This window comes from Suricata suricatta, chromosome 7 (genome assembly GCF_006229205.1).
Source record: "Suricata suricatta isolate VVHF042 chromosome 7, meerkat_22Aug2017_6uvM2_HiC, whole genome shotgun sequence".
NCBI classification, from domain to species: Eukaryota; Metazoa; Chordata; class Mammalia; order Carnivora; family Herpestidae; genus Suricata; species Suricata suricatta.
In genome coordinates this window covers 42,596,055-42,620,841 of record NC_043706.1, presented here as the reverse complement: position 1 = coordinate 42,620,841, position 24,787 = coordinate 42,596,055, and the positions used below count along the sequence as shown (strand labels likewise).

The 24,787-nt window shown below is 41.5% G+C and overlaps 1 protein-coding gene and 1 long non-coding RNA gene across 2 annotated transcripts in view; one reads left to right on the top strand and one right to left on the bottom strand.

Annotated features, from left to right (window-relative positions):
- Positions 1-6,730: 6,730 nt before the first annotated feature.
- On the bottom strand, positions 6,731-22,377 carry ENPP4 (ectonucleotide pyrophosphatase/phosphodiesterase 4). Its single transcript, XM_029944923.1, has 4 exons — positions 22,161-22,377; positions 13,067-13,925; positions 12,260-12,430; positions 6,731-10,293 (listed from the first exon to the last, which is right to left on the bottom strand). Exons 2-4 carry the CDS (start codon positions 13,890-13,892, stop codon positions 9,929-9,931), a joined length of 1,362 nt encoding a protein of 453 aa, XP_029800783.1. The 5' UTR covers positions 13,893-13,925; positions 22,161-22,377; the 3' UTR covers positions 6,731-9,928.
- Positions 22,378-24,060: 1,683 nt separating this feature from the next.
- The window catches only part of LOC115295481, a 17,029-nt gene continuing 16,302 nt past the window's right edge, over positions 24,061-24,787 (top strand). The window contains exon 1 of the long non-coding RNA XR_003910422.1: positions 24,061-24,101. This is a non-coding gene — a long non-coding RNA (uncharacterized LOC115295481). The remainder of the gene's footprint in view (positions 24,102-24,787) is intronic.

Below are 24,787 nucleotides of genomic sequence, written 5' to 3'. Positions count from 1 at the left end.
CGTCCGCCTGCAGGAAACACTGTCCTGATTTGGAATGCAATGGAAGTGTTTCCCCTACTTTTAAATTTTATTGAAATAATCATATGACACAGTTTTATGTTTGTTTTTTTTCACTCAAGACCAGGTGAGGTTCTTCCGTGTTCTTGTGTGAGCATTGCTTTGTTTATTCTCATCGCTTCATGGAATGACACTACATGACTCTACCCCAATCTGGATTCTGTTTTTGGATATTTGGATCGATTCCAGTTCAATGTTACTATGAATAATGCTGCTCTGAGTATTCTTTCACATGTCTTTTGGTGCATACTTGTATACATTTTTGTTGGATATATTCTTTACAGCCACTATTTAGCTTAGGTTTTTCCAAAAGCAGAGACCTGGGCATGTATACAGGCAATTTTTGTGTGAATTGAGCCCAAGAAAGAAGAGTGAGGAAGAAGGAGTGGAAGAGGTGTGGAAAAGCCTAGACAAGCATAAGTCAGAGTTGGCCACTGTTGTGACTGGTGCTCAACTCCACGGACCTTCCGAGGAGCCTTAGGAAATAAATTGCAGAACTGTCTGCCTGAGGAATGCATTTATCCATCAATTTCCCAAACCGCCCCTGGTTAGAGGTGGCTGCATGGGTACTAACTCCACGGATTTCTGGGTAGTGCACGCATAAGTGCCAAGTGTGAGCTCATAGGCACCCAGCGCCATTGTGTCCGGGCCATGAAGAACAAGGCTATGTATTGTCAGGTTGCTTCTGTGGGAATCTGGTCTATGCCAGGATGAAGCTGGGGTTAAGGTGTGGGCTGAGTGGATTTGAGACACAAGGAATGTCTACTACACCCAAGCATATATGGCTTCTTCATTTCAGCCGAGGTCATCAATTCTGTTCATCTGTTTGTCTATCCTTGTGTCAACACCATACTGAATTATTACAACATTATGAGTGTTCTTGACAGCTGATAGAGTAAGTGTTATCACTTTATCTTTCTTCAAGATTGTCTTGGCCCTTTGCATTTCTGTTTTTATTTATTTTGAGAGAGAGAGCATGAGCTAGGGAGGGGCAGAGTGCAAGGAGGAGAGAGAGAATGCCACGCAGGCTCCACACTGTCAGCACAGAGCCCAATGCAGAGCTCGATCCCACAAACCTCAAGATCATGACCTGAGCTGATGTCAAGAGTCGGATGCTCAACCAACTGAGCCACCCAGGTGCCCTGGCCCTTTGCTTTCTGCATAAATTTGAGTCAGCGTCTACAATTCATAAACATTAAATAAAACTGTTGGAATTGCTTGAGTGCAATGACCAATTTGAGGAGAATTGATGATCTTTACAATACTGAATCTTTCAACCTATAAACATGCAGACTTCTAACTACTATTTTGGTCTTTCTTAATTCTTGATGCTCTAATTTCCTGTGTAAAAACTTGTATGTATTTTGTTAGGCTTATCCTGAAATAGTTCATGCTTATTGATACCAGTATAAATGATACCACTTTAAAATTTTCATTTTCTGTTGATATATAAAACTAACCTTGATTTTTACATATTGGCCACATATCTAGCAACTTTGTTAAACTTCTAGTTTGTCTGATTCCTTTGGATTTTCTCTGTATATAATCATGTCATCTGTGGATATGACAGCTTTATTATTTTTCAATTCTCATATGATTTCTTTCTCTTCCCTTACCAAGTTGCTACCACCTTTAATGCAGAGTTAAATAAAAGTGATCACAGTGGACACCCTTGCATTGTTCCAGGTTTTAGGAGAAAAGCATTGAGCATTTCACTATTCAGTCAATCAGCTGTATGTTTACATTATTATGACATGATTCAGTATGATGTTAGCTATAGGCCTGTGGCAAATATATAAGCTTGAAGTTTGCTTACAAATTTTTTTAAAATAATAAATAGATATTAAATTTTGGCAAATGGTTTTTCGACATTTATTAACATGATTTTTTCCTTCTAATTAATATAGACGCTAACATTGATTTTCAAATATCAAAACTAACATTGCACTTCTGGGATAAACTTCACTCGTTTATGTGTTTTGTCTTTTTGAAATACTGCCAAATTCAACTAGGTACTTTGTGAAAGAATTTTTGCTCATAGGCAAATTGCTCTATGGTTTTCTTTTAACATCCTTGTCAGATTTTGGTACCAGTGTCATACTGGCCTCATAAAACCAGTTTGGATATGTTGCTTTTTCCTCCATTTCCTGTAAGAGTTTGTGTAAAATCATTTCCTCCTTAAATGTGACAGAACTGGGGCGCCTGGGTGGCTCAGTTGGTTAAGCGTCTTGTTTTTAACTCATGATCTCATAGGTTGCTGAGTTCAAGTCCATGTTGGGCTCCATGCCAACAGCACAGAGCCTGCTTGGGATTCTCTCTTCCGCTCTCTCTCTGCCCTGCCCCTCTCCCCTGAGTGCATGCACACTCTGTAAATAAATAAATAAATAAATGAGTAAATAAATAAATAAATAATTTTTAAAGAAATGTGTGCTAGGACTAATCATTGAAACCACCTGCACTTGGGAGTTTTCTTTTGGGGGATGTTTTTAATAACAGATTAAGTTTGTGATAGATATAAGGTTATTTAAGATTTTCTATTTGATTTTGTATCAATTTTAGTTAAGTTGTATATTTTCAATGAATTGGTTCATTTTATCAAAATAGTCACACTTAATGGCATATTTCCTTGATATCCTTTTGATATAAGTAGGATCTATAAGTGATGGTCCTACTTTTATTATTGATATTACTAATTCGTGCTACCGCCCTTTTATTTCAGTCAATTTTGTTAGGGGCTTGTCAGTTTTAACATTTAAAATACCAACATTTAGCTTTATTATTTGTCTTTTCTATTTCATGAATTCTGATTTTATTATTTCTTTTTTTCCACTCACTTTAAATTATTTTCCTCATCTTACTAGCCTCCTAAAGTAGAAGCTTACATCATTAATTTTGAACCTTTCTTTGTCTCAAAGACAAGCATTCAAAGTTATAAACGTCTGTTTAAGTCCTGTGTTAGCTACATTTTACAGAATTTGGTATGCTATTTAGAAGTGTATTGTTTAAATATTCAAGGCTTCTCTAGATCTTACTGTTACTGAATCTAAATTCCATTGTGGTCAGAAAACATGCTTTGTAAGACTGCAATCCTTTGAGACTTTGTGCTGAGAATTGTTTCATTGTCTTGCATATGATCTATCTTGGTGCTGACTCCGTGTGCACTTGAAAAGAACATGTCCTCTGCGGTTGAGACTATAATCTCTAAATGCTGTGTAAGTGAATATGTGATATCACCACTCAGGTCTTCAACATCCTTACTGATTTTTTTTCTTGATCTAGTTGTATCAGTTACTTAAGAGAGGAGAACTAAACTCTTCAATTATGTTTTTTGGAATCCTTCCTCAATTCCATCACTTTTTTGACTCACAGACTTTTTAGAAATGTTTTTAATGTTTGTTTTTGAGAGAGAGACAGAGTGCCAGTAGGGGAGGAGAAGGGGGTTTGTGAGACACAGAGTCTGAAGCAGGTTCCGAGCTGACAGCACAGAGCCCAACGCAGGGCTCGAACCCATGAACTGTGAGATCATGACTGGAGCTGAAGTTGGATGCTTAACTGACTGAGCCACGCAGGAGCCCAATTCACGAACTTAAAGTAAGCTCTGCTTTTAGGTATGAACACTTAGAATTGTTGTCTTTTTGATATATTTGTCCTTTTATCGTTGTGAAATGTCCCTGTCTCTGAAAATTGTCTTGAAGGTGACTTTTTATTCCAGCTGTCTTAGGGTTAGTTTGCGTGGTGTATCATTTTCTATCCTTTTACTTTCAATTTGCCTTTGTACTTAAAGAGTAGACTACATAGAGCTGGCTTTGTTTCATCCAATCTGACACTCTCTGCCATTTAGTTGGAATGTTGTCTGTTTACATTTGGTTACTGATATGGTTGAGTTTCCATTTTGCCTCTCCCCCACTTATTCTGTATGGGTCTATAGTTTCATTGTGGGGGTGCTACTTTTATCAGGTTTGATATCCATGTAACAGTCACCTCAAAAACCCACTTATTTTTTTCTAACACATGTTTTATGAGGTAAATGTAACATTGATAATCAAACCTAGTGAGGAGGCAGTGAACAAGATTATTAGCTTTTGGGTCTGTACTTTGTCGTATAATAGTTTATAATTTGCCCAATCTCTAATTCAGAAATTGGTCTTAGTTTCCTTTCTCTACTGAAATCAGATTTTGTTCATCTTTTTCCTGGGAAATTATCCGTTTCATCTGTATTTTCAAACTTATGTGTGCCAAATAGTATAAAGTAAGCTTAATATTAAGATTTTTAAGTGTTCTGCTTCTCGTCTTTGTTTCATCTGTTTTCTCTCCTTCCACACTTGCACCTCGTTTTTTACGTTGGCTTCCAGGCCCTCCACTGCCGCTTCCAGAATTTACAGATGCCATCAGGGGCTCCCTTTTATTCGTTTCCCCCTTCTTCTGACTTGTGGCCTCTTGATCCTTCACTTCCTTTGTAATTTTTCAGTCCCCTAGCACAGGTCTTTTACACTTTGTCCAGATTCTCTAGCCCTCACCAAGAGGGTTGGTTTGAATTACATACGCCATCATTTTACTGACAACAGAACTTTTATTACTGAAAACAAAAACCTTACCAGAAAGTTTGTGTAAATGACATCTCTCTCCTCAGTGGAAGGTTAAAACAATGAGTAAGTCTTTAGTACAAGGTCTAGGTCTAACTAATAGGAACCATTTGATAAAATGTAGAGTGGGGTTGTCTGGATTTGCTTTGGGGTTAATGTCTGTTGATCCTTTCCACCACGCTCCACCGCCCACGAAGGTGAAGTTGAGTAAGCCTGGGAGGGGAGGAAAGAATGCTGATCCGTCGGGTCCCTGGCAACTCCGCTCTTTACCACAGGAGGGCAGTCTGAACTGGAGACATCGGTAAACCATCCTGGTAGCCATCTGGGGAGGCGCTCCCTCAATTCAGTTTATTGATGGTGGAAATCAGATTTCTGTAGTCAAGGAGAAAGAAAATACCCAGAAAAGTAGAAGGCCTGCCTGACAGTTTGGCTTGGTTTTTGGGTAAGACCTTGGCTTTGCTAGGTAATGTGGCCATGAGATACGAGTCACAGGACTGAGTAATTTCAACAGTAACCACCACCTGCACACGCATCCATTAAGAATACGGAACACATTATGATCAGCATGTGTGTCGGAAGTTTTTGCCTTAGTATCTGTTTTCCTTGAAAAATATTAAGTAAACCATTCAAGTAAAGAAAGAATGTTTACAGAACAATGAAAAATGAAAATCCAAAGGGTTTATTTATGCCAAAAAACGCAAACCAGTCCTCTGCAGCCTAACTCAACAGGACCCAACAGGTTCATATGTATTCTTTCTCTGAAGCTGTGTGCGTGTGGGTGTGTGTGTTAGGGGAGGGAGGACTGTAATGATACCCAAGTACAGGCCCCAAGGAAGCTGGGAGTCAGGGAAAGAGGTGTGAACCTAGCAGCCAAACTTCAGGAAGCACACGGCCTCGAAAATGCTTCCATATCCACAGATCTCGGCAGCAAGAGTTAAACCATGAGCAGATAAAATTTGTTGGTATCAAATGTTACCACTTTGTGAGATGCTGCAGAGCTCTCCTCCAGATTAAATACCTTTATTGTTTTCTCCCACAGTTCCTAGCAGTGTCTGCTTAGTATGCATATAGGAGATGAATTTATCACTGCTCTCTACTAGAGGAAACTTTGTGGAATCTGTACTCGATTAGTATACCTATTTACACAACACAGTTTAAATACTACAATCCCCCCTCTAGAGTTTTGTAATCAGCTTTTTCTAACTTCTTTGGAAGCTCTACAAAATTTATCTTGGCTTTCTTTCCAATGGTGTCTTCATGCTAGATTGTACATTGTACACGAACATTGTTTTAAAATTTGGTTGAGGTTGGCCTCGGATAGCCGGTCCCCTGCCGCCCCCGCCGGCGGGCCGCCGCGTGTTGGGACCGGGGTCCGGGGCTCTCGGGACCGGGGTCCGGGGCTCTCGGGACCGGGGTCCGGTGCGGAGAGCCCCTCGTCCCGGGAATCGAGGCGGGGCAGGAAAGGGGGCCACCCCCTCGCCCCTCAGGGAACGCACGTTAGTGGGGAACCTGGCGCTAAACCATTCGTAGACCACCTGCTTCTGGGTCGGGGTTTCCTACGTAGCAGAGCAGCTCCCTCGCTGCGATCTATTGAAAAGTCAGCCCTCGACACAAGGGTTTGAAAAATGAAAATAAAATTAAAAAATAAAAAATAAACAAAAAATAAATAAATAAAAAATAAAAAAATAAAAATTTGGTTGAGAGGCACCTGGTGGCTCAGTCAGTTAAGCTTCCAGATCTTGATTTCGGCTCAGGTCATGATCTCAGTTCGTGGGTTTGAGCCCCCCACTGGGCTCTGCATTGACAGTGCAAAGTGTGCTTGAGATTCTCTCTCTCACTCTCTCTGCCTCTCCCCTGCTCACACTTCCTCTCTCTCTCAAAATAAATAAATAAATGTTTTAAAAAATAAAAACAAAAAAAACTTAAAAATTTGGTTAAATTTTTATATACTTAATCCTGGCCTTAAAAAAAAAAATCTGTAAGGAATGCCCATGTAGATTTTTGCAGTATTACTGGGTCAGGTCAACATCTAGCACAGTATGTGTATTTTGTAGGGTGACAAATTTAAAAATCAGTAACTGCATTCTATATTTAATAATTACAGTAAAAATGTTTATTCACATGAAAGTTTTTAATCAGAAGCAACGTCATTAACAATTAATCCAAACAATATAGTCAAAATATATTTTACTTCAACTTAAGGCACCACATAAAGATTTCCTTAAAGCATACTCATTTTACTTACACACTATTTTAAGGAGTGACGATAAAATACACACTTTCCATCTCATCTTTGTCCTTCATTTGTAACTAACTTCATGTATTCACAATGAAGTAAAACTTCCAAATAAAAGGAATGAAATGCTATCATCCTTAAATCTCACCGGATATGGACAAGACGGGGAGACACCCAAGAACAATGCAAAGGGGTTTTTAATTCTTCAATATCCCAGGAATTTATCTTTCAATTCTTACACCAAGCTTGATGAAACAACAACACAAAGCCTAGCGGACAGAGCACTGAAATCATTTATATTAGAATTTTGTTGCTGTTTACCAGAAAAACTCGAACCCAAGTAACAGCAGAAACATCCTTGTAAGCACTTTCTTACTCTGGAAGGCAGCGATGCTCAATACTGTGCCCCAGCACCTAAGCGTCCTTACTCTGAATTCGCTCACGTAACACAAACCACGTAATAACCAGTTTTCCTATTATCTTTGAGTATTGTTGTCATCAACAGTTAAATGTTTCCTGGAGCCAAATGCTTTCTAACACCCAGAAAACATGTCAGGATATGAGTCAATGATTTAACAAAATACACACCAAGACCTTAATGTAAAACGCTAGCTTCGCTAAAAGATTTTCTCAGTGCATGACAGGAGGCTTTAACAATGATGTTTTAAAGACACAAATGAATTAACACAAAGTTCAATATAATAATATATAAATGTTCTTTGATTAAATACTGTTTTGTCCCATTAGCATATATATATATATATACACACATAAAAAGCTTTACAATTTTAACTAAAGTTAATATTTTGAGAATGGCATGAAAGACAAGAGAAATATGCAAATGCCTTATTCAAGAGGTTAGGACGCGGGCAGCATTTGTAGTCTGCATAAACAGCCCAGGCTATTGGTCAGAAGTGGACTATATTAAGAACAGCATAATCCCTCCTCTCCCATCCTATATGAAATCCACTCACAGGCTGGATGCTGGGCATAGATTTCTGAAACTCAAAACCACCAGTCAGACTAATGCAATCACTGAAACTCACAGCATTGCAGGGACCAAGCTCTGCTGAACCCACATAAAACATTCTACTATTTTAGGTCCTGCAAAACGTGTCCACTGTTTTAAATGTGACTGTTCTAGTCCTTTTGGTTTTTTTTTTAATGGAAATTAAAATAGAAAGAAATTTTTATTTTGTTCAGAAAAACTATTAACTTTTAGGATACCTTTTATGAGGGGGGAATCAAATAAAATTTGTCAAAAAGCAGAATTATTCCAATTGGTTTTATTTCATTTATTTATTATGCTGTTCTTAATATAGTCCACTTCTGACCAATAGCCTGGGCTATTTATGCAGGCTACAAATGCTTTTCAAGAACCCCCCCCAAACAATAGGTGTCAAATGCTGGCATCCCAAAATTAGCTGTGACCAAACAGGATGAATTATGTCTGATGTCTGGCAGCATTGTTCTTTAACATCACAGAAGAGCAGCATTCAACTGGGCTGCATATTCACTGTCGATAATTTATTTTTATCTGAAAGACAGTTATCTAGTTTATTTTATATTGTTAGAACTTTAAAGATCACTCTATTAATGGCTTTCCTCTGGCCCTGAGGGATGGTTCTTAAACCCAGTTTTTCCTTTAACAGATACAATCAAGTTTGCCACAACTCAGTTTCTGCATATTAATTCTGGTTATTAGAAAGTACCACCTAGCAAGGTAGGAGGGTCGTTCTTCACAGCAGATGCTTAGCTCTGAACAGGTATGTTTGCAAAAATAGGAGCAGAGTGATTATTTCTACAAACCAAACACAGAAAAAAATCAGAGGCAGCACTCAGGCTGCGGAAGGTTAACAGTGCTAAGAGTTTATTCTGCCACTGAATGTACGAATAGTGGAAAGGATCAAAAGATATCAAATTCCATGCCTAAAAAGGAAGGCATGATCTCCCAAAGGTAGATATCAAAATCTCTCTTCCTCATTCTGACCCAACTGAAACCAGATTTGTATTCAGGTCATAAATGTTGCTGCAGGACTTGGATACCTCTGGTTAAAATAAACAACATGAGAAAGTACAAAATGGCAACAAAAACTGAGCTTTCTTCAGTTAGGATTTTAGCTTGTGAGTCAGAAGAAAGTAAACAAATACGAAGTGCAAATATACCCTTTTCCTGAGAGCCATGTTCTGGGGAAGTCGGCCTACAGACCAGCCTACCTCTGACACCTTCTGTAAGTCTCAGGAAGTCTGCATACCACACACACGCACACGCACATGCACACGCACACGCACACACACGAATAACTTAATACAGGCGTTAAGCACAAACTGAGGAAAGCAATTCTATTCTCTTAATTTCTTATTAGCAACAATCTTGAAAAAGTATCTTTTGAGGCTTCAACAGTTACAGGTCTTAACAAAGACACAATGGTGAACACTCAGGCTTTGTATCACGTGGTCTTTGTTTGGTGTTTTAGGGAAGCTTTTCTTAAAAACAATTTCTTCATATGCTAGATCTGTTCTGCCTGGTTAACCGACTTGATTAACCATCACAGAGGGTTTCCTATGTCACAGGTTTACTTAGGATACAAATTCTGTTAAAGTTAATAAATATAAAAATATAGAAAACTTCTCCTTCCCGATACATAAAATCCACTAATTGCATAAAGATTTCTGTTGTTTCAGTTACAAATATAAAAATGTACTAGAAAAACATGCCTACTAAATTTTAGTCTGTTTTTATTTAAAAATGTGTCAAATCTTCTTTGCAAAGAAAAAGACAGAGGCAATATTTTTCTTAAAATAAGCTTCTAGGGAGAGAAACAGGTGGTGTTAACTAACGATTTACTAGCAATTTTCACTATGGTCAGGGTTTTTTTGTATTAGTTGATGCAACAAAACAGAGCACAAGGAAAAGCAAGATAACTCTAGCATGCTTGGTCTACATTTTTTGTCTTTCAAAGCAGAGTTTTCATAGTTACACCACCATCCCTTGAGTGCATCCTTGGTTTCGTGACTGATCAAAGATACTCCGTATAAACTCCGGCACATACTACTCAATCAGGGGATCATCATCGTCTTCCTGCAGCTGAAGTCGGGAAAATGGACGGGGCACAGACAGTCTATTCTGCATAATTATCATGAGGCATGTTAGCGTGGTTAAGACCAAGAGCGCCCCGATAACAATTCCAATGGCTTCCGGAAGATTAATGCACCACTGGTCAACCAGCAAACACTTAGTATGACTGAAGGTTCCATTATTGGGACGTGGTTTTAATCCCAGGATGTGGCACATCATTGGATAAATATCCACACTGTTAATTGTGTTGTGTTTGTAGCCTTTGTGAAATGCAGGACCGTGGGCAGCTAGAAACGGGTGCATACTAGACAAAGAATTATCATAACCATGGTCACCTACTGAAAAAAAAAAGACAAAATTATTAGTTCTTAACAGAAAGAATGATCTTTCTATTACAAAATAACCTGCTTCTAATGTAAGTATACTGATTCCTGCCAGTATAATTCCCATCCGCTAAAATTCTGGTTAATTGGACCAGATAGGGGTGAGAAATAAAACGTTCTATTTTTTTTCAACTCAGCCATGTCCCCCATTTCACACATACACCCCTTTCCCCAACTGGTCATGACCTGAGACTTTAAAACTTTTTTCTTGACCTGGGGTACCTATCTTTCAGTTCTGGCCTCACTTATTTCACCTGTCCGTTTATTTCCGGCACTGTTTGAAGGCAAAGAGCACTAGTGATTATAAAAGAAAAAGAGGGGGTGGGCTGAGGGTCCTAAATAACTGGAGAGAGCAAACGTGAGGAAACCCAGTGAATGACGAACAAGTGAATCTGCAGCCTTACCTCCGTCAATCACTCCTGTGATAAACAGGATTATACACTATGCTCCCGATTTACTGACAGTTAACGAACACCTTAACATCTGGAGGGCCACGTCACTGAGAATATCACAGAGGGGATTCTTGTGCTGAATGTGAAGTCTGACCAGATCACCAAACTGTAGCTCCAAACATAAGTCAAAGGAAAACATATGATAGTCCCTGCTTTGACCCCAATACCAGAATCTCGGTTTTTGGCTTTACTTTGGCAAATATTCTCTTTTAACGTACACCAGTTGGATTTGCTAAGCTCCTGCTTTCATGTGAAGTGCGAAGGAGTGACTGGAAGGTACATCAGTTTTTGTCATATCATCCTTTAATTTTATGTTTGAAATATCTCATAATAAAAATAATGCATGTGGTCAATATAATAAAAACAGAATAAAGCTCTATATCTAGACATTATGATTTCAATAGTGTAAAAATGTACGTATAATAGCAAAAAATATAGCAGGGGGAAATTCCCACAATTAACATCAGTCCCTACCTTGGTATGGAGGGATTATGGATAGTTTCTTTTCCTCTTTTCTAAACTTTTCTGTATTTTTGGTTTTCAACAGTGAGTATATAGGTATAAAAAACATATAAATTCCAATAACCATGAGTTTTATTCTCATCTGAGACTTCTATGTGCTATAGATCAGGGGTCTGCACGTGACAGCCCCGGGCCAAATTCAGCCCTCGCCCTGTTTCTCTAAACAAAATTTCACTGCAACCCCCCATGCGGTTTGTTTATGTAATATCTATGGCTATTTTCCCGCGACAAAGGCAGAATTGAGTAGCTGAGACGGGGACCAATTGGCCTATAAAACCGACATATTTACTATCTGGTCTTTTACAGAAGCTTTTCGGCTCCTGCTACAGACTACAAAACCAGGTTTTTAAAAAAGCATTCAAATTGAACTTAACATCTGGATAAGTAAGCTTCAGTTCAGGGAAGCTTGTAACTCTCCCCTATTATTTCCTTAGCTCTAGGAGAGATTTTGACACTCCTGTTTTGTGTACTTGGTAGGTTTTTGTTCGTTTACCTCTGGATCTTTCCCAGTGTGCCAAAGAGCAACAGCACTCAGGCAAATGATTTCAGCTTTGGGGAAAGACTTGGGGTTACTTGGACAATGTTTATTAGTGCACACAAAAAATGAAACAGCATTTGAACTATTGAACCTCTCCCCTTTTACCGTTTCTTTACTTCTCTCCCATTTTCTACAAATCAAGAGAACCAACCTTGAACGTTGCTGGCAGTAACCACAGCGTGGGTAAGAAAGTAAACCTACACCGCTGCCCTCAAGGTTACCCACCTCTTCTCTAAAGGTGAGATACGGTTTTCAGCTGCTGTCAAATGAAAACCTATGAATTATCCAGTCAAAACGTGAACTGATTAGACAGTGTTAACATCTCTAAATCAAAGGACCCTGTTAATAGAAATATGTCCCAATGTGTGATTCATCCCCAGGATACAGCAGAAATATCCTAAATACTTACATTTTGGTAATGATTTATTTAACACAATTGTCCAGCCTTCATCAGCAACCAAAATAATAGGCTGAATTCGACTGTTATGTTGGTAGTGAAATCTGGCAGGAATGTCTTCTTTGAGATAAACATTCATGTGAGGGCTACAGGCTTTCAGTTTGTTATAAACCTCTGTTGTATCTAGAAGAAAAAGGAACAGTAAAGGAAAAAAATCACGATTGACTGATAAGGAAAAAAAACATTTCTAACTAGAATAATCGGAAATAAATTCTGCACAATGCCATCTATTAAATCACTTTTAATTCTTAAAAAATCAGAGCAGTAATAATTATGTGACATTGTTGGAGACAGACAGACCCCCCCAACACACACCCCTCTATCTTTCCAAGCAGTTACATATTTCTTTTTTCGTTTTGTGACTCTGTCTGGTAGACTTTTATACAAAAGGGGACAATTTTCCTGTACAGCCTCCTAAGACACAGAAACTAATTACATACTATTACTAATTCTAAGATCACTAGATAAACAGCGATCTCACACAAACATCCAAGATGTTTTTTAAGGACAAAAATGTCCTTTTCCATTAGTGTCAATATTTAAAAACATATCAAAAAGCAGAGAAATAGTCTCTTTGAACATGAGCCTGAAGCTCACTGCTTGAAGACTTGTAAATGCGGGGCACGAACACAGCCTCTCACCGGAGCAGTCTAGGAACTACCGGACGGCACTGCAAAGAGCCAGCGCTGCGTTGGTTTCCATACCCTCCTCGTTCAGTTGCCCCCTTCCCAAATATCCCTCAGCTGAAAGCTCACTTACTGATTTTAGGAAGGATAGCAGCAACTGGAGTCAAGTCCACAAGAGTGTAGCTCGACTTATCAATGCAGCGATCCAAGTCTATCAGTCTCTCCTCAGAGCACTGGGTCATCCCGTGATCACTGGTAATGATCACATTAAGACTCTCCCACAATCCTCGCGCCTTGAGTTTGTGGACGAGCTCCCCAATAAGGTCGTCTATTTCTTTCAACACTCTGTACATGTTTTCTTTATCTTCGGGTCCGTATTTGTGGCCACTTGCATCTGGTTCTTCCCAGTAGAGTGTTGCAAAGGTGACTGGTGGGTTCGAATTGATGAGCCACGTGGTAATATTATTTAGTCTCTCCTCAAATGACACCGAAGAGCTATAATTCATAAAATAGGAAGGTGTGGTATTGTGAATGGGCACATCGGTACCAGGCCACATGGCAGCAGCGCTCGATCGGTTTTCCTGAAGCTGATTGGTCACCCAGATAGGTACTGCTTCGTCCCACCAAAAAGGATCCTTGTCATCAAAGTCAGAGAAGTGTTTCTTTGTGATTACGTCATACATGGAATTAGCCACAGTGCCGTGGCTTTCTTCATACAAGCCTGTCACAATACTGTAGTGGTTTGGAAATGTTTTTGTGATAAAAACATTCTTAACATGCTCCACCAGGACTCCTTCTTTGATAAAATTCTGGAGATGAGGAAATTCATAGTTCTGTAGATAGTCAGCTCTGAAACCATCAAAGGACACCAGTAGTAACTTGGGTGGCAAACTATGGGAAGAGTTACCTCTACAACCAGTTAAAAGTCCAGAAAACAAAAGTATCACTAACAACTCCATAATCAATGTGTTGAAGGAGAGCAATCAGGGTTCCTAAAATATAAAAACACAGTTCATAAGTGGTAGTGCCATTTTGATTTGGATTACTTTTCAGCAGTTTAGCCATCAGAAGAAGAGACTCAACATTCGTAAACTGTTTACATACCAGCTTTATATCTACTTAAAATTAAATAACACCATTTACTCAAAGATAATCGAATAAAGCTAAAATTGGGGGGGGAAACTGTCTTTACTTGTCCAATTCCCTATTTATGTATGTCCTGCTCCAGCCTTCATGCTCTGAAGGGGATACGGACTGCTCTTACACGCCACACAGGTACTCCTGTTTGGTACCCTTGCTTGTCTGTAGTAGCAGAAATTATCCTAAAGACTTAGTAAGAACAGGCTGCCTGGCTGGCTCACTCAGTGGAAATGTGACTCTTGATCTCAGGGTATAAGTTCAACCCCCATGTTAGGTGTAGAGATTACTTTAAAAAAGACTTAATAAGAACAGATGAAGAAAGACAAATGATCCTTTTGCACAAAACAGAAATAATACCAAGCCTTTAAGAGGCTCTAGAGAATGAGATTATTTTTCCACTTTAATGATAGGTACTCTATGTTCCTTTCATTTTTTTTAAATGTTTATTTATTTTGAGAGAGAGAACACGCATGTGTGAGCACAGGAAAGGGGCAGAAATCAAGACGGAGCGAGAATCCCAAGCAAATTCCATGCTATCAGCACAGAGCCCAATGTGGGGCTTGATCTCAAGACGCTGAGATCATGACCTGAGCCAATATCAAGAGTCAGAAGCTCAACTGACTGAGCCACCCAGGCGCCTCCCCCCCTCACCCAAGTTCCTTTTAACCCACAGAAATAGGTAGTGGAAATGCTATCATACTGGCTCATCACCAGTTCCTGTTGAAGATGCTGGCAGGAAAAGAAGGGTAAGAAATAAATATTACTTGAGAAAAAGATCCCCTCACAATCTATACATTCCCAGTATTTACATGAGATTGACAGACAGACAAAGTCTGTAGGGACTTGGATGCCACACTAACTTCCAAAGAAATCCAACAGCTGCTGAAATGACTTTCACCACCATATGCCTTCAACTTCCTTTTTGCTATCAAGAACATAACTATTCTCCCTAATACCCCAGGCTCCGAGCTCTCCCTGATTTTTCATTATTTTTTTCTGACAATCCACTGATTATAAAAACAGCTTTCCCATAATAAGTCTCCCTGCCTTCGGTCTCTATCACCTTTGGTCCTTAAGAAAACAGGATAGGCGAGTCAAGTAGGATGGTTCACTTTAGATGGAGGGGATATCTTTTCATTGTAATAGGAGAGAGCGGGAGCGAAGCTATGCTAACTAACAGGTGTGAGGCTGGAGATGAAGGGAGCTGCCTTCTCTGTGTTCCAAGAGGTAGGGGCAATTGATAGGGAGTAGGATGGTAAAAGGTTCAGGGGTTTGAGGAACACAGAGAAAGTCTGAAAAGGCCAATGTGCAGAAGGGGAGAGAGTACAGGGAAATAGTAAGGATTGGGGGTCAAGGTTGACTGTGGGTGTCACGAATTGTTAGAGAAACTGTTGGTCGGTTTTCTCCAGCACTTCGGTGGCCCCGGCACATGCATGAACAAACAGGCAGCTGGCCCTGCCTGCGCGTGAGCCTCTGCCCGAAACAGAAGTGTAACGAAGGCCACTGACTATCCTAAGGAGCGACTAAAGTCTGACTTGCAGCTCTTAAGCTGAAGCTGATATACATCTGCAAAGTGGTGAAACTTCTGGACTACAGGTTCTTTTTTTTTTTTTTTTTTAAGTTTATTTATTTATTTTGAGAGAGAGAGAGAGAGCGCATGTGCACATGAGTGGGGGAGGGGCAGAGAGAGATGGGGACAGAGGATCAGAAGCAGGCTCTGTTGTGACAACAGAGAGCCATGTTCAGGGCTAAAACCCACCAACCGGGAGATCATGACCTGAGCTGAAGTTGGTACTTAACCGACTGAGCCACCCAGGTGCCCCTGGACTAGAAGTTTTGATGGAAGCTGCAAGGATGTGAGGCTGTGGTCAGAGTGAGGTGAGTGAATTCCTTACTTCAGGGTAAGAAGACCCAAGGGATGGCGTGGGGGTCTGTGGCTAGAGGTCCCAGGTATAAGTTCATGAGCCACTGATTGTGTGTTTTCTCCCAACTAAACCACAATTACTTGAAGACAGAGACTTTCTTTCCTTCTAACACACCAGGTAGATGATCTTTGAACGTGCGGTCATTCAAACGTTTGTTGACTGAAGCTGTGACTCTCTCAGAACCAGGGACTTAACGACTGCGAAGACCAAGAGGCTCTCTGGGTCTGAAACGTCTACCACTTTAACCTGAGATGGGCTAACTTCTGGGTGTGCGCCATCTGGCGCCGATGATATCCACGAGACCAAAAGCAGTACAGCAAGGCAAAATCAACCCACCGCTCCGAAGACCAGAGTTAAAAGGCACTCTGCACATACACAGCCCCGGCCACAGCTCAGCGGTGTCAACTCTCAAGAAGCGAGACAGACAGCAGCATTTCTCTTCCCATTCAGTATTTGGGCCCCTGACCAGGTGTTCATCCACCCCCTCCCCGGGGCCGGTACAAGTGCAGCCACACAACGACACTGTGCAGGCTGCCCAGGGCTCCAACAATCTCAGAACTGGTGGGGGGCGGGGGGGGGGTGGGAAGCAGGCAGATCTCCATGGAAGTTGGACTTAGCAGAGTCCCTGTTTCTCTGGCAGTATAGCTATGTTACCATGCACAGATGTGTGTTTCCAGGAAGAGTCAACTGACACAGCAAACAAGTGGTACAGATCTCAAAGACACTCTTAAATATATGTTTTAGAAACATTATTTACTGCCCTGGTTCTCTGCCCCAATAACCAGTTTATGTGCCCCACCAATCCCACCGCACAGGAGCTCCTGCTGGCAGGCCGAGTCTGGTATATGCCAAACTGAATGCATCGTCTGCACCTGCACCTCTTCTTCCATTCCTCAGCTCCCCAATCCTGTACAAGAGCTTCCTCGCTGTCTCACGACAGAGCTGCCCTGCGCAAGGCATCTGTTGCCAGCCTTGTCGATTCTCTTTGCGTGTTGTCTACGACAGCACCGTAGACCCAAAAATCACGGAGGGAAGCTCCTTACAAGTACAGCTGCCCAGTCCTTACACCTAGGACATTCCGGCTCCAGCAGGCTAGAGTAAAAGCCAGGAGCCTGCACTTTGAACAGCTTCCCATCCTTTCTCATCTCTACTGCTGCCCTTCTTCTTAAAGCCCTTAATGCCTCCTGTAACTGACCTTCCTAGCTTATTCACCCTCCCCTTTCTCACCCAATACCTGCTCCCAACTTCATCTTCCTGGGTATGGCTGATTGTAACACTCCCCTAAAAAAATGTTCCAAGTATTCCCCTGCCGATATAACACTTCAGCCCCGCATTCAAGTGCCCTGGCCCAACCCACATGCAAATTACTATGAAATAGGTACAGAAATCACTGCCAGCCTTACTTTCCTTTTACCGTATTTTAGCATCACGTTCTGCCTGAGACGCACTACAAAGACGTGTAAAGGATAATAGCCATGTACCTACGCGGCCTGTCACAGCTCTTCGGTAACAGCTCATGCTTCCAAACATCCTGGGGTTACCTTGTGCACGTGAAGTCTGGCCCAAACACTCTTTCAGGTTATGTTTTGAAAAACCATTCATTACGTATCTAAGTGTCTGCCCACAAACATTTACGTATGTATCACGCATCAAGGGAGAAGGGCTTTACATGTTTCAAATCTTTAACACAAGAAAGGCATAAATAATAAGAGTTACAAATCAGGCCGGCGTCCTGAAAGAAGAGAGGCGCGCTTTAACGCTGTCCTACAACGCTGAAACGTCTTTGTAATGCTGTGCTTCAGAGTCACACACCGTAAAGTCTTGTTTTCAACACTAAGCTCCTTGAGGAGTTACTACAAATGGAATATCGGAGAATGTCTAGGGCCTTTTCAGCAGTTATCTCTAAGAACAGAGGGGTGTGAAGACAATTCAACAAATGCCAGAGAATGAATCCAGACCCCTCATCTCATGCCATACCCCAAAATTAGCTACAAATGGCTCAGGGACCAAAATTAAGAGCTAAAACTAGAAGAAAATAAATCTCCATGACCTTGGGTTAGGCAAAGCCTTCTTAGGTACAGCACCAAAAGCACAAGTGACCCCTCCCCCCAAAATAATAATAAATGAATAAATAAATTGGACTAAATTGAGATTAAAAACTTTTGTGCTTCAGGGCACCTGGGTGGCTCAGTTGGTTAAATGTCCCACTTCAGGCTAGGTCATGATCTCACCGTTCCTGAGTTCAAGCCCCACATCAGGCTCTAGGCTTACAGCTCAGAGCCTGGAGCCTGTTTCAGATTCTCTCTCTCTCAAATAAATAAACCTTTAAAAATTATTTAAAAAAAAGACTTTTGTGCTTTAAAGGATACCATGAAGAAAGAGAAAAGACAAGACAACTCACGGAATGGGAGAAAATATTTGCAAATCATCTGTCTGATAAGTAATTTGGAACTAGAATACACAAAAAACTATAACAACTTAAAAATACAAAGTCAGACAACCCAGTGAAAAACTGAGCAAAGGATCTGAAAAGATATTTCTCCAAAGGTGAGCCCATAAGCACATGAAAAGATGGGTTTCTTTGTTTTTTAAATTATTTTTATGTTTATTTATTTATTTATGTTTTTTATTTATTTTAGAGAGAGAGAGAAAGACAGCACAAGCAGGGGAGGGCCAGAGAGAGAGGGAGACACAGAATCTGAAGCAGGCTCCAGGCTCTGAGCTGTCAGCACAGAGCCCGACGCAGGGCTCAAACCCACAAACTGTGAGACCAAGACCTGAGCCAAAGCCAAATGCTTAACCAACTGAGCCACCCAGGCGCCCCTATTTATTTTTGAGAGAGAGAGTGCAAGCGGGAAAGGGGCAGAGAGAGAAGGAGACACAGAATCCAAAGTAGGCTCCAGGCTCTGAGCTATCAGTACAGAGCCTGACACAGGGCTTGAACTCACGGACCACAAGATCGTGACCTGAGTGGAAGTCGGACACTTAACTGACTGGGCCACCCAGGCGCCCCAAGATGTTTAACATCATTAGTCATCAGCGAAATGCAAATCAAAACCACAATGAAATGCCACTTCAGACCCACTCAGATGGATAGAATAAAAAAGTTAGTAAGTGTTAGCGAGGACGTAAAGAAATTGAAACTTTATACAATGCTGGTGAAAAAGGAAAATGGTAGAGCCACTTGGAAAACATTCTTGCAGTTCTTTAAAAGTTTAACCAGAATTACCTATTACCCAGAAATTCTACCACTGGTGTATGTATGCCCAAGAGAAACGACAACCTCTGTTCATACTGAACCTTGTGCACAGATGTTCAAAGCAGCATTATTTGTAAGGGCCAGGACATGGAAACAACTCAAATGCCCAGTAAGTGATGATAACTGGATAAAGAAAATGTGGCATATCCATACAATGGAATGTCATATGACAATAATACATAGGAACGTAACGTATGCTACAACTTGGGGAAACCCTGAAGCGTTATGCTACGTGAAAGAAGGCACTCACAAAAGATCTCTTCTTGTGGGACTTTTTAGAGGAAACACCTAGAATAAGCAAATCGCTTAGAGATGGAAAGTATATTAGTAGTGCCTGGGGTAAGGGGTTGGGGAGAAATGAGGAGTAAATTCCAATGGGTATGAGATTCCTCTTTGGGGTGATGAAAAGCGTTCTCCCCTTGACTGTGGTGATGGCTCCATGACTCAAAAAAAGCCGTACACTTTAAATGAGTGAACTGGATAATATGTGAATTATATCTCAATAAAACTATTATATTAACAACAACAACAACAACAACAACAGAGAGGAAATGAAATGATAATCTTAAAAGCATCTGAAATGCCCTGCCAGAAAATGGGAAACATCTTTGATGTCTCACTGTACCTCCAACATTATGCAAAATTTGTACTCCAAAATACAGACCTGTGGTGTTTTAACATGAAAATGTCTTATAGCACCTTCCAAATGCAAAGCAACAGCAAAACAAAAACCTGTGTCTGACCCTCTCTCTCAAAATACATATAAATCAAAATCCTTCTCCAGTTCTGGAATGAAAATGATGCTCGAGGTACACATGCTATTTATCCTGGGGTTCAGGAATGTGTGTTCGCAGACTGTGAGGATCCTTGTCCCCAGGCTTAGAAGCACGCAGGGGAAAGATTATAAGCTCTAAAATCAGAAAGATCCCAGAACTTGAGCTCACATTTAATAGACGGGCAAGTGTGGGCAGATTTAAGTTGTCTCAGATTTAGTTTCAGTGTTTGTGAAATGGGGATGCATACAATGACAGAGGACAGGCCTTCAACTTTGGTTTCCCTTTATCCTTTCCAGTTACAAATCCATTAGGCAGGACAAAGTCTGAACTATGAAGGGCAGAATAATATTATTGTGCAAGTGTAAAATAATTGGAAGCAATTTACTCCGACCCCTTCTTTTTACATGTAATGGCCCTAAAGGCCAGTGATGGGCCAAGCTCAGAGAGCAATTTAGTAGCTTTACTTTGCACTTACTAATTCATGCCCTCAACAAGTTTACGAATCTAGCGACAGCAAGTTGACAAAACCAGTAATAAACTCCAAACGATTACCAAAACTTTTCATGCCACAGCATCTTCCATGAACACCGCCCATACCTATGTCTACTGCATTCTGTTTCGTTCTAACACGGGGTGTCGATCTGTTATCAACAAAATACCAGAGAGAAGGTCTCAAGTAATTTTCAAGAACTCAAAATCACTAAGGGTTATATACTACTAAACTCTGAGAAAAATTCTGTAATTTTTCAAACCAAAAAAGAAAAACCAGCAGAGGGAAGAAAAAAGGCAGATTCATGTGCACCATACTCCAACATCCCAACAGCAACCAGAAGTAGTAAGTAGTTGTTTTCGATTCCAGGGACAGACCATGCTTGATGTCATCTACGGTGATTTTTTTTGCCTGGGTGACATGCATGTCAGGCAATTCCCACATTCTTAGCCCGTGAAAGTTGGGAATGGAGAGTATAATAGTTACAGGAAATGGTGAAAGACATTCGTCACCATTAGCTTGTCATCTGCTCTGTAATACAACAGCCCTATTCTAAAGACTTCACAAGTACATATAATTAAACTTTTATACAGTTTTCAAATAAAATAGCATTATTATCTATGGACGGGGGAACTTTGGTGATTTCCTCTAGATTATTATTATTTTCCTAGTGTTCTAAGATTGAAAAATTCTAGAATTCTAAGTTACTCTCCAATTTTCAAGGGCACACAAAATTTTCAAGTATCTTCAAAACAGCTAGTTCTTGTGTTTCTTGTGTTCTCATCAAAATTTGTCCCAAATTATATTTTATAACTATACTAAAATACTTAAAACATCTCCTCCCTGCTTGCAAGGGAGTTTAATTTCCTCAAAATAGGAACAAACTCGGGAGAAAGGAAGAAAGGAAAGGAAACCTAACATTAAAACAGCTGACTTCTAGAACACCGGGCCAGTATTTCAGGCTTAGGTCCAACAGATCACTCACCTGGTGAGTAAGCAAAAGCATTCTGGAGTCTGGTCTAAACCTGAATCTGTTTGTCACTAGCTGTACAATGCTGACCGTCTCGCCACTTCTCTGAGCCTAAATTTCCTCGTCTGTATAATGGGACGCTATTATCTCATAGAGTTGCTGTACCAAGAAAAGGAAGCATTGTTTGGAGAGTCCTTAACAGGGCGCCCAGCCTATAAAAAGCACGTAAAATTACCTTTGCTGACTGGTTTTTCTAGGAAATTAGTTCTTAAATTTGACTATACAATGACCATGAACTGTGACTTAATATTCAAACTGATGCAAACGCCCGCCCCGCCTCCTGCCTCCCCTCATTGTCAGCGCGGCCCACCATCGCCACGGTCGGCCCACTGCCCTCCCCGCCCTTGAACCACAGCCTCCCCCCCGGCCCCCCTCCATGCCAAAGCACCTGCCAACTGCTAGTTCCGCCTCCCCCACTCTCTCTGCCTCGCCGTGCCCAGCTCTGTCCCTGCGCCTCCGGGTCCCTTCGGGGACGTCCCCGCCAGCTCCCCTGGGCCTGGGAGATGGGAGGCGGGGTTCTCACCACCTCTAGTGTCAAATCCCCTGGCGACTGAGGACGTGGGGGCATTTCCCTCCGGAAGGCCGGGCGCGCTAGGCTCACACTCACCCGCTGCCGGCACGCGGAACTCAGCACTGGTGGAACTCGGCGCTCGTGGGTCCTGGGGGCAAGGGAGACCCAAAGGGACACCGGCAAAGCAGAAATCTTCTTAAGGCGCCTGCGCAATATTGGGCGCTCTAGCCGTGGTTGTTAACAGCCCCAACCTCCTCGAGAACCGCTTTGCTGGGGCGGCTACCGATTGTGCGCAGCCGCCCGGCGCGCGACAGCGGAACCTGCTGCCAACCAGCTGGAACCCAGCGGGGCGCGGGAGCTGAGACGTTTCCTCTGATTGGTTGCCCGAGCCGCGTTAAATGTAACTCCCTTTGCGATTGGTTAGATTCAGGTACCACCTGGAGACTTCTGCCTCTGTGGATTAGCGTTGGACCTCGAAAACGTTCATTCCTATCATCCACCACGCCCCTTTCATATCATCCTGGGGCTGGGTGCCCTTCAGGGAAGCTGAAACCCAGCGAGTCCAGGAAAGGCCTCTGGGTATTGCTTAACCATCTTCGACCCTACTTAATACGCACCTGGCGGCTTTGGTGTCCACAGGAAAAACGACTTCGGCTACACCAGGGCCCAGCATAAACCTAGAGCAGCTTCAGCCAGTTCCAGTGAATTGGAATAAATACGATGTGATTGTACCCAAAGTACCCGTTTTACTGGAAAAGTGAGCTCCTTTGCACGCGAAGTTTGGTACTAGACAGTTTACAAGTTAGGTTACAAGAAACAGAAACACAATCTTTATAGCAGAGAGCCAGCTGTGAAATGGGTACCTCTTTCGACAAATGCATATGGGACTGTGCTCCTGCCTTTCACTGGAAGCTTTGTCAAACGCAAGAATGCAACTTTAAACTTACTACTAGAAAGAGAGAATACCAAATAGAAGTAGATTTAGTAACACGGGTCACTCGGGTATACTTAGTAAAGAGTGGATAGTATCTTTTCTCCCTTTGTATTTGCAATGCCAAATACAGAACCCGGAGTAGAAAAGGTACTCAATGTTTACTGAATTTAATGGAACTTTTGATTCATTTGGTTCATGCCTTCCCTCACTTTGTTTTTTTAAATTTTTTTAATAATTTATTACCAAGTTGGTTTCCATATAACACCCAGTGCTCTTCCCCACAAGTGCCCCCCTCCATGACCATCACTCCCCCTTCCATTCCCCCCCACCCCCCGCTTCAGCCCTCAGTTTGTTCTCAGGATTCAAATGTCTCTCATGATTTGCCTCACTCCCTCTCCCCAACTCTTTTCCCCTCCTTTCCCCTTCCCATGGTTTCCTGTTAGGTTTCTCCTGTTAGACCTATGAGTGACAACATATGGTATCTGTCCTTCTCTGCCTGACTTACTTTGCTTAGCATGACTCTCTCTAGGTCCATCCATTTTGCTACAAATGGCCAGATTTCATTCTTTCTCATTGCCATGTAATACTCCATTGTATATACATATATACCACATCTTCTTGATCCATTCATTAGTTGATGGAGATTTAGGCTCTTTTCATGATTTGGCTATTGTTGAAAGTGCCGCTATGAACATTGGGGTACATGTGCTCCTATGCATCAGCACTTCTGTATCCCTTGGGTAAATCCCCAGCAGTGCTATTGCTGGGTCATAAGGGAGTTCTATGGATAGTTTTTTGAGGAGCCTCCACACTGTTTTCCAGAGTGGCTGTACCAGTTTACATTGCCACCCACAGTGTAGGAGGGTGCCCGTCTCTCCACACCCTCGCCAGCATCTATAGTCTCTTGATTTCATTTTAGCCACTCTGACTGGTGTGAGGTGGTATCTCAGTGTGGTTTTGATTTGTATTTCCCTGATGATGAGTGATGTTGAGCATCATTTCATGTGCCTGTAGGCCATCTGATGTCCTCTTTGGAGAAGTGTCTGTTCAAGTCTTCTGCCCATTTCTTCCCTGGATTTTTCGTTTATCAAGCATGGAGTTTGGTGAGTTCCTTGTAGATTTTGAATACTAACCCTCACTTTAAAATACAAGCTCCAAGAGGGTACTGTCTTTCATATGCAATACTGTATCTCCAATAGGTGCTTTCAAACATCCAATTAAATGAATTAAGAATGTGAATCATATGTTAATATTTTCAGGCATTGAGGATTTCCTAGGTGTAAACCCAGTACCTGGACTAGTAACCTGCAATAGTGTACTTTAGAAACTCACGTCTAAGTTTTGCACCATGGGTCTGAGCTTTTGAGTATAGCCATTACCAAACCCCCAGAGTCTGCAAGCAGCCTCAGAGACAATTTCAGGCCAGTTAGATTCTAGTGATTATGAGTTTGTACCTTCACAAGTTCATTCCGGTTGCAGACCTCAAGGATGGCCTGTGCATTGGTGTATCGGGCTTCTTAGATCCGTGGGTTGTCAGAGCTGGCATACAGAGGCCATGTAATTCAACCTCGAGAACCTGCCTGACCTGAATTTGAATACTCACTCTGCCATTCAGTAGCTCAGCCATCTTGAGGCTACTTGAGCCTCCATTTCTTCCTCTGTAAAACCAGTGCTCTTGCAGCACCGAGCTCTTGGGGGTACTGTCAAATAAATGAGATAAAGCAAGTACAGTACTCAGTACAGTACCTGGCACATAGTAAGTGTTAGTGATTATCATTACTATGAGCAA

Coding starts and splice junctions, on each gene's coding strand:
- ENPP4 (XM_029944923.1), bottom strand. CDS start 13,892: ATGGAGTTGTTAGTGATACTTTTGTTTTCTGGACTTTTAACTGGTTGT. Junction 12,431..13,066: donor TGCTATCCTTCCTAAAATCA/GTAAGTGAGCTT, acceptor TTTTTCTTCTAG/ATACAACAGAGGTTTATAAC. Junction 10,294..12,259: donor AAATAAATCATTACCAAAAT/GTAAGTATTTAG, acceptor TTTTTTTTTCAG/TAGGTGACCATGGTTATGAT.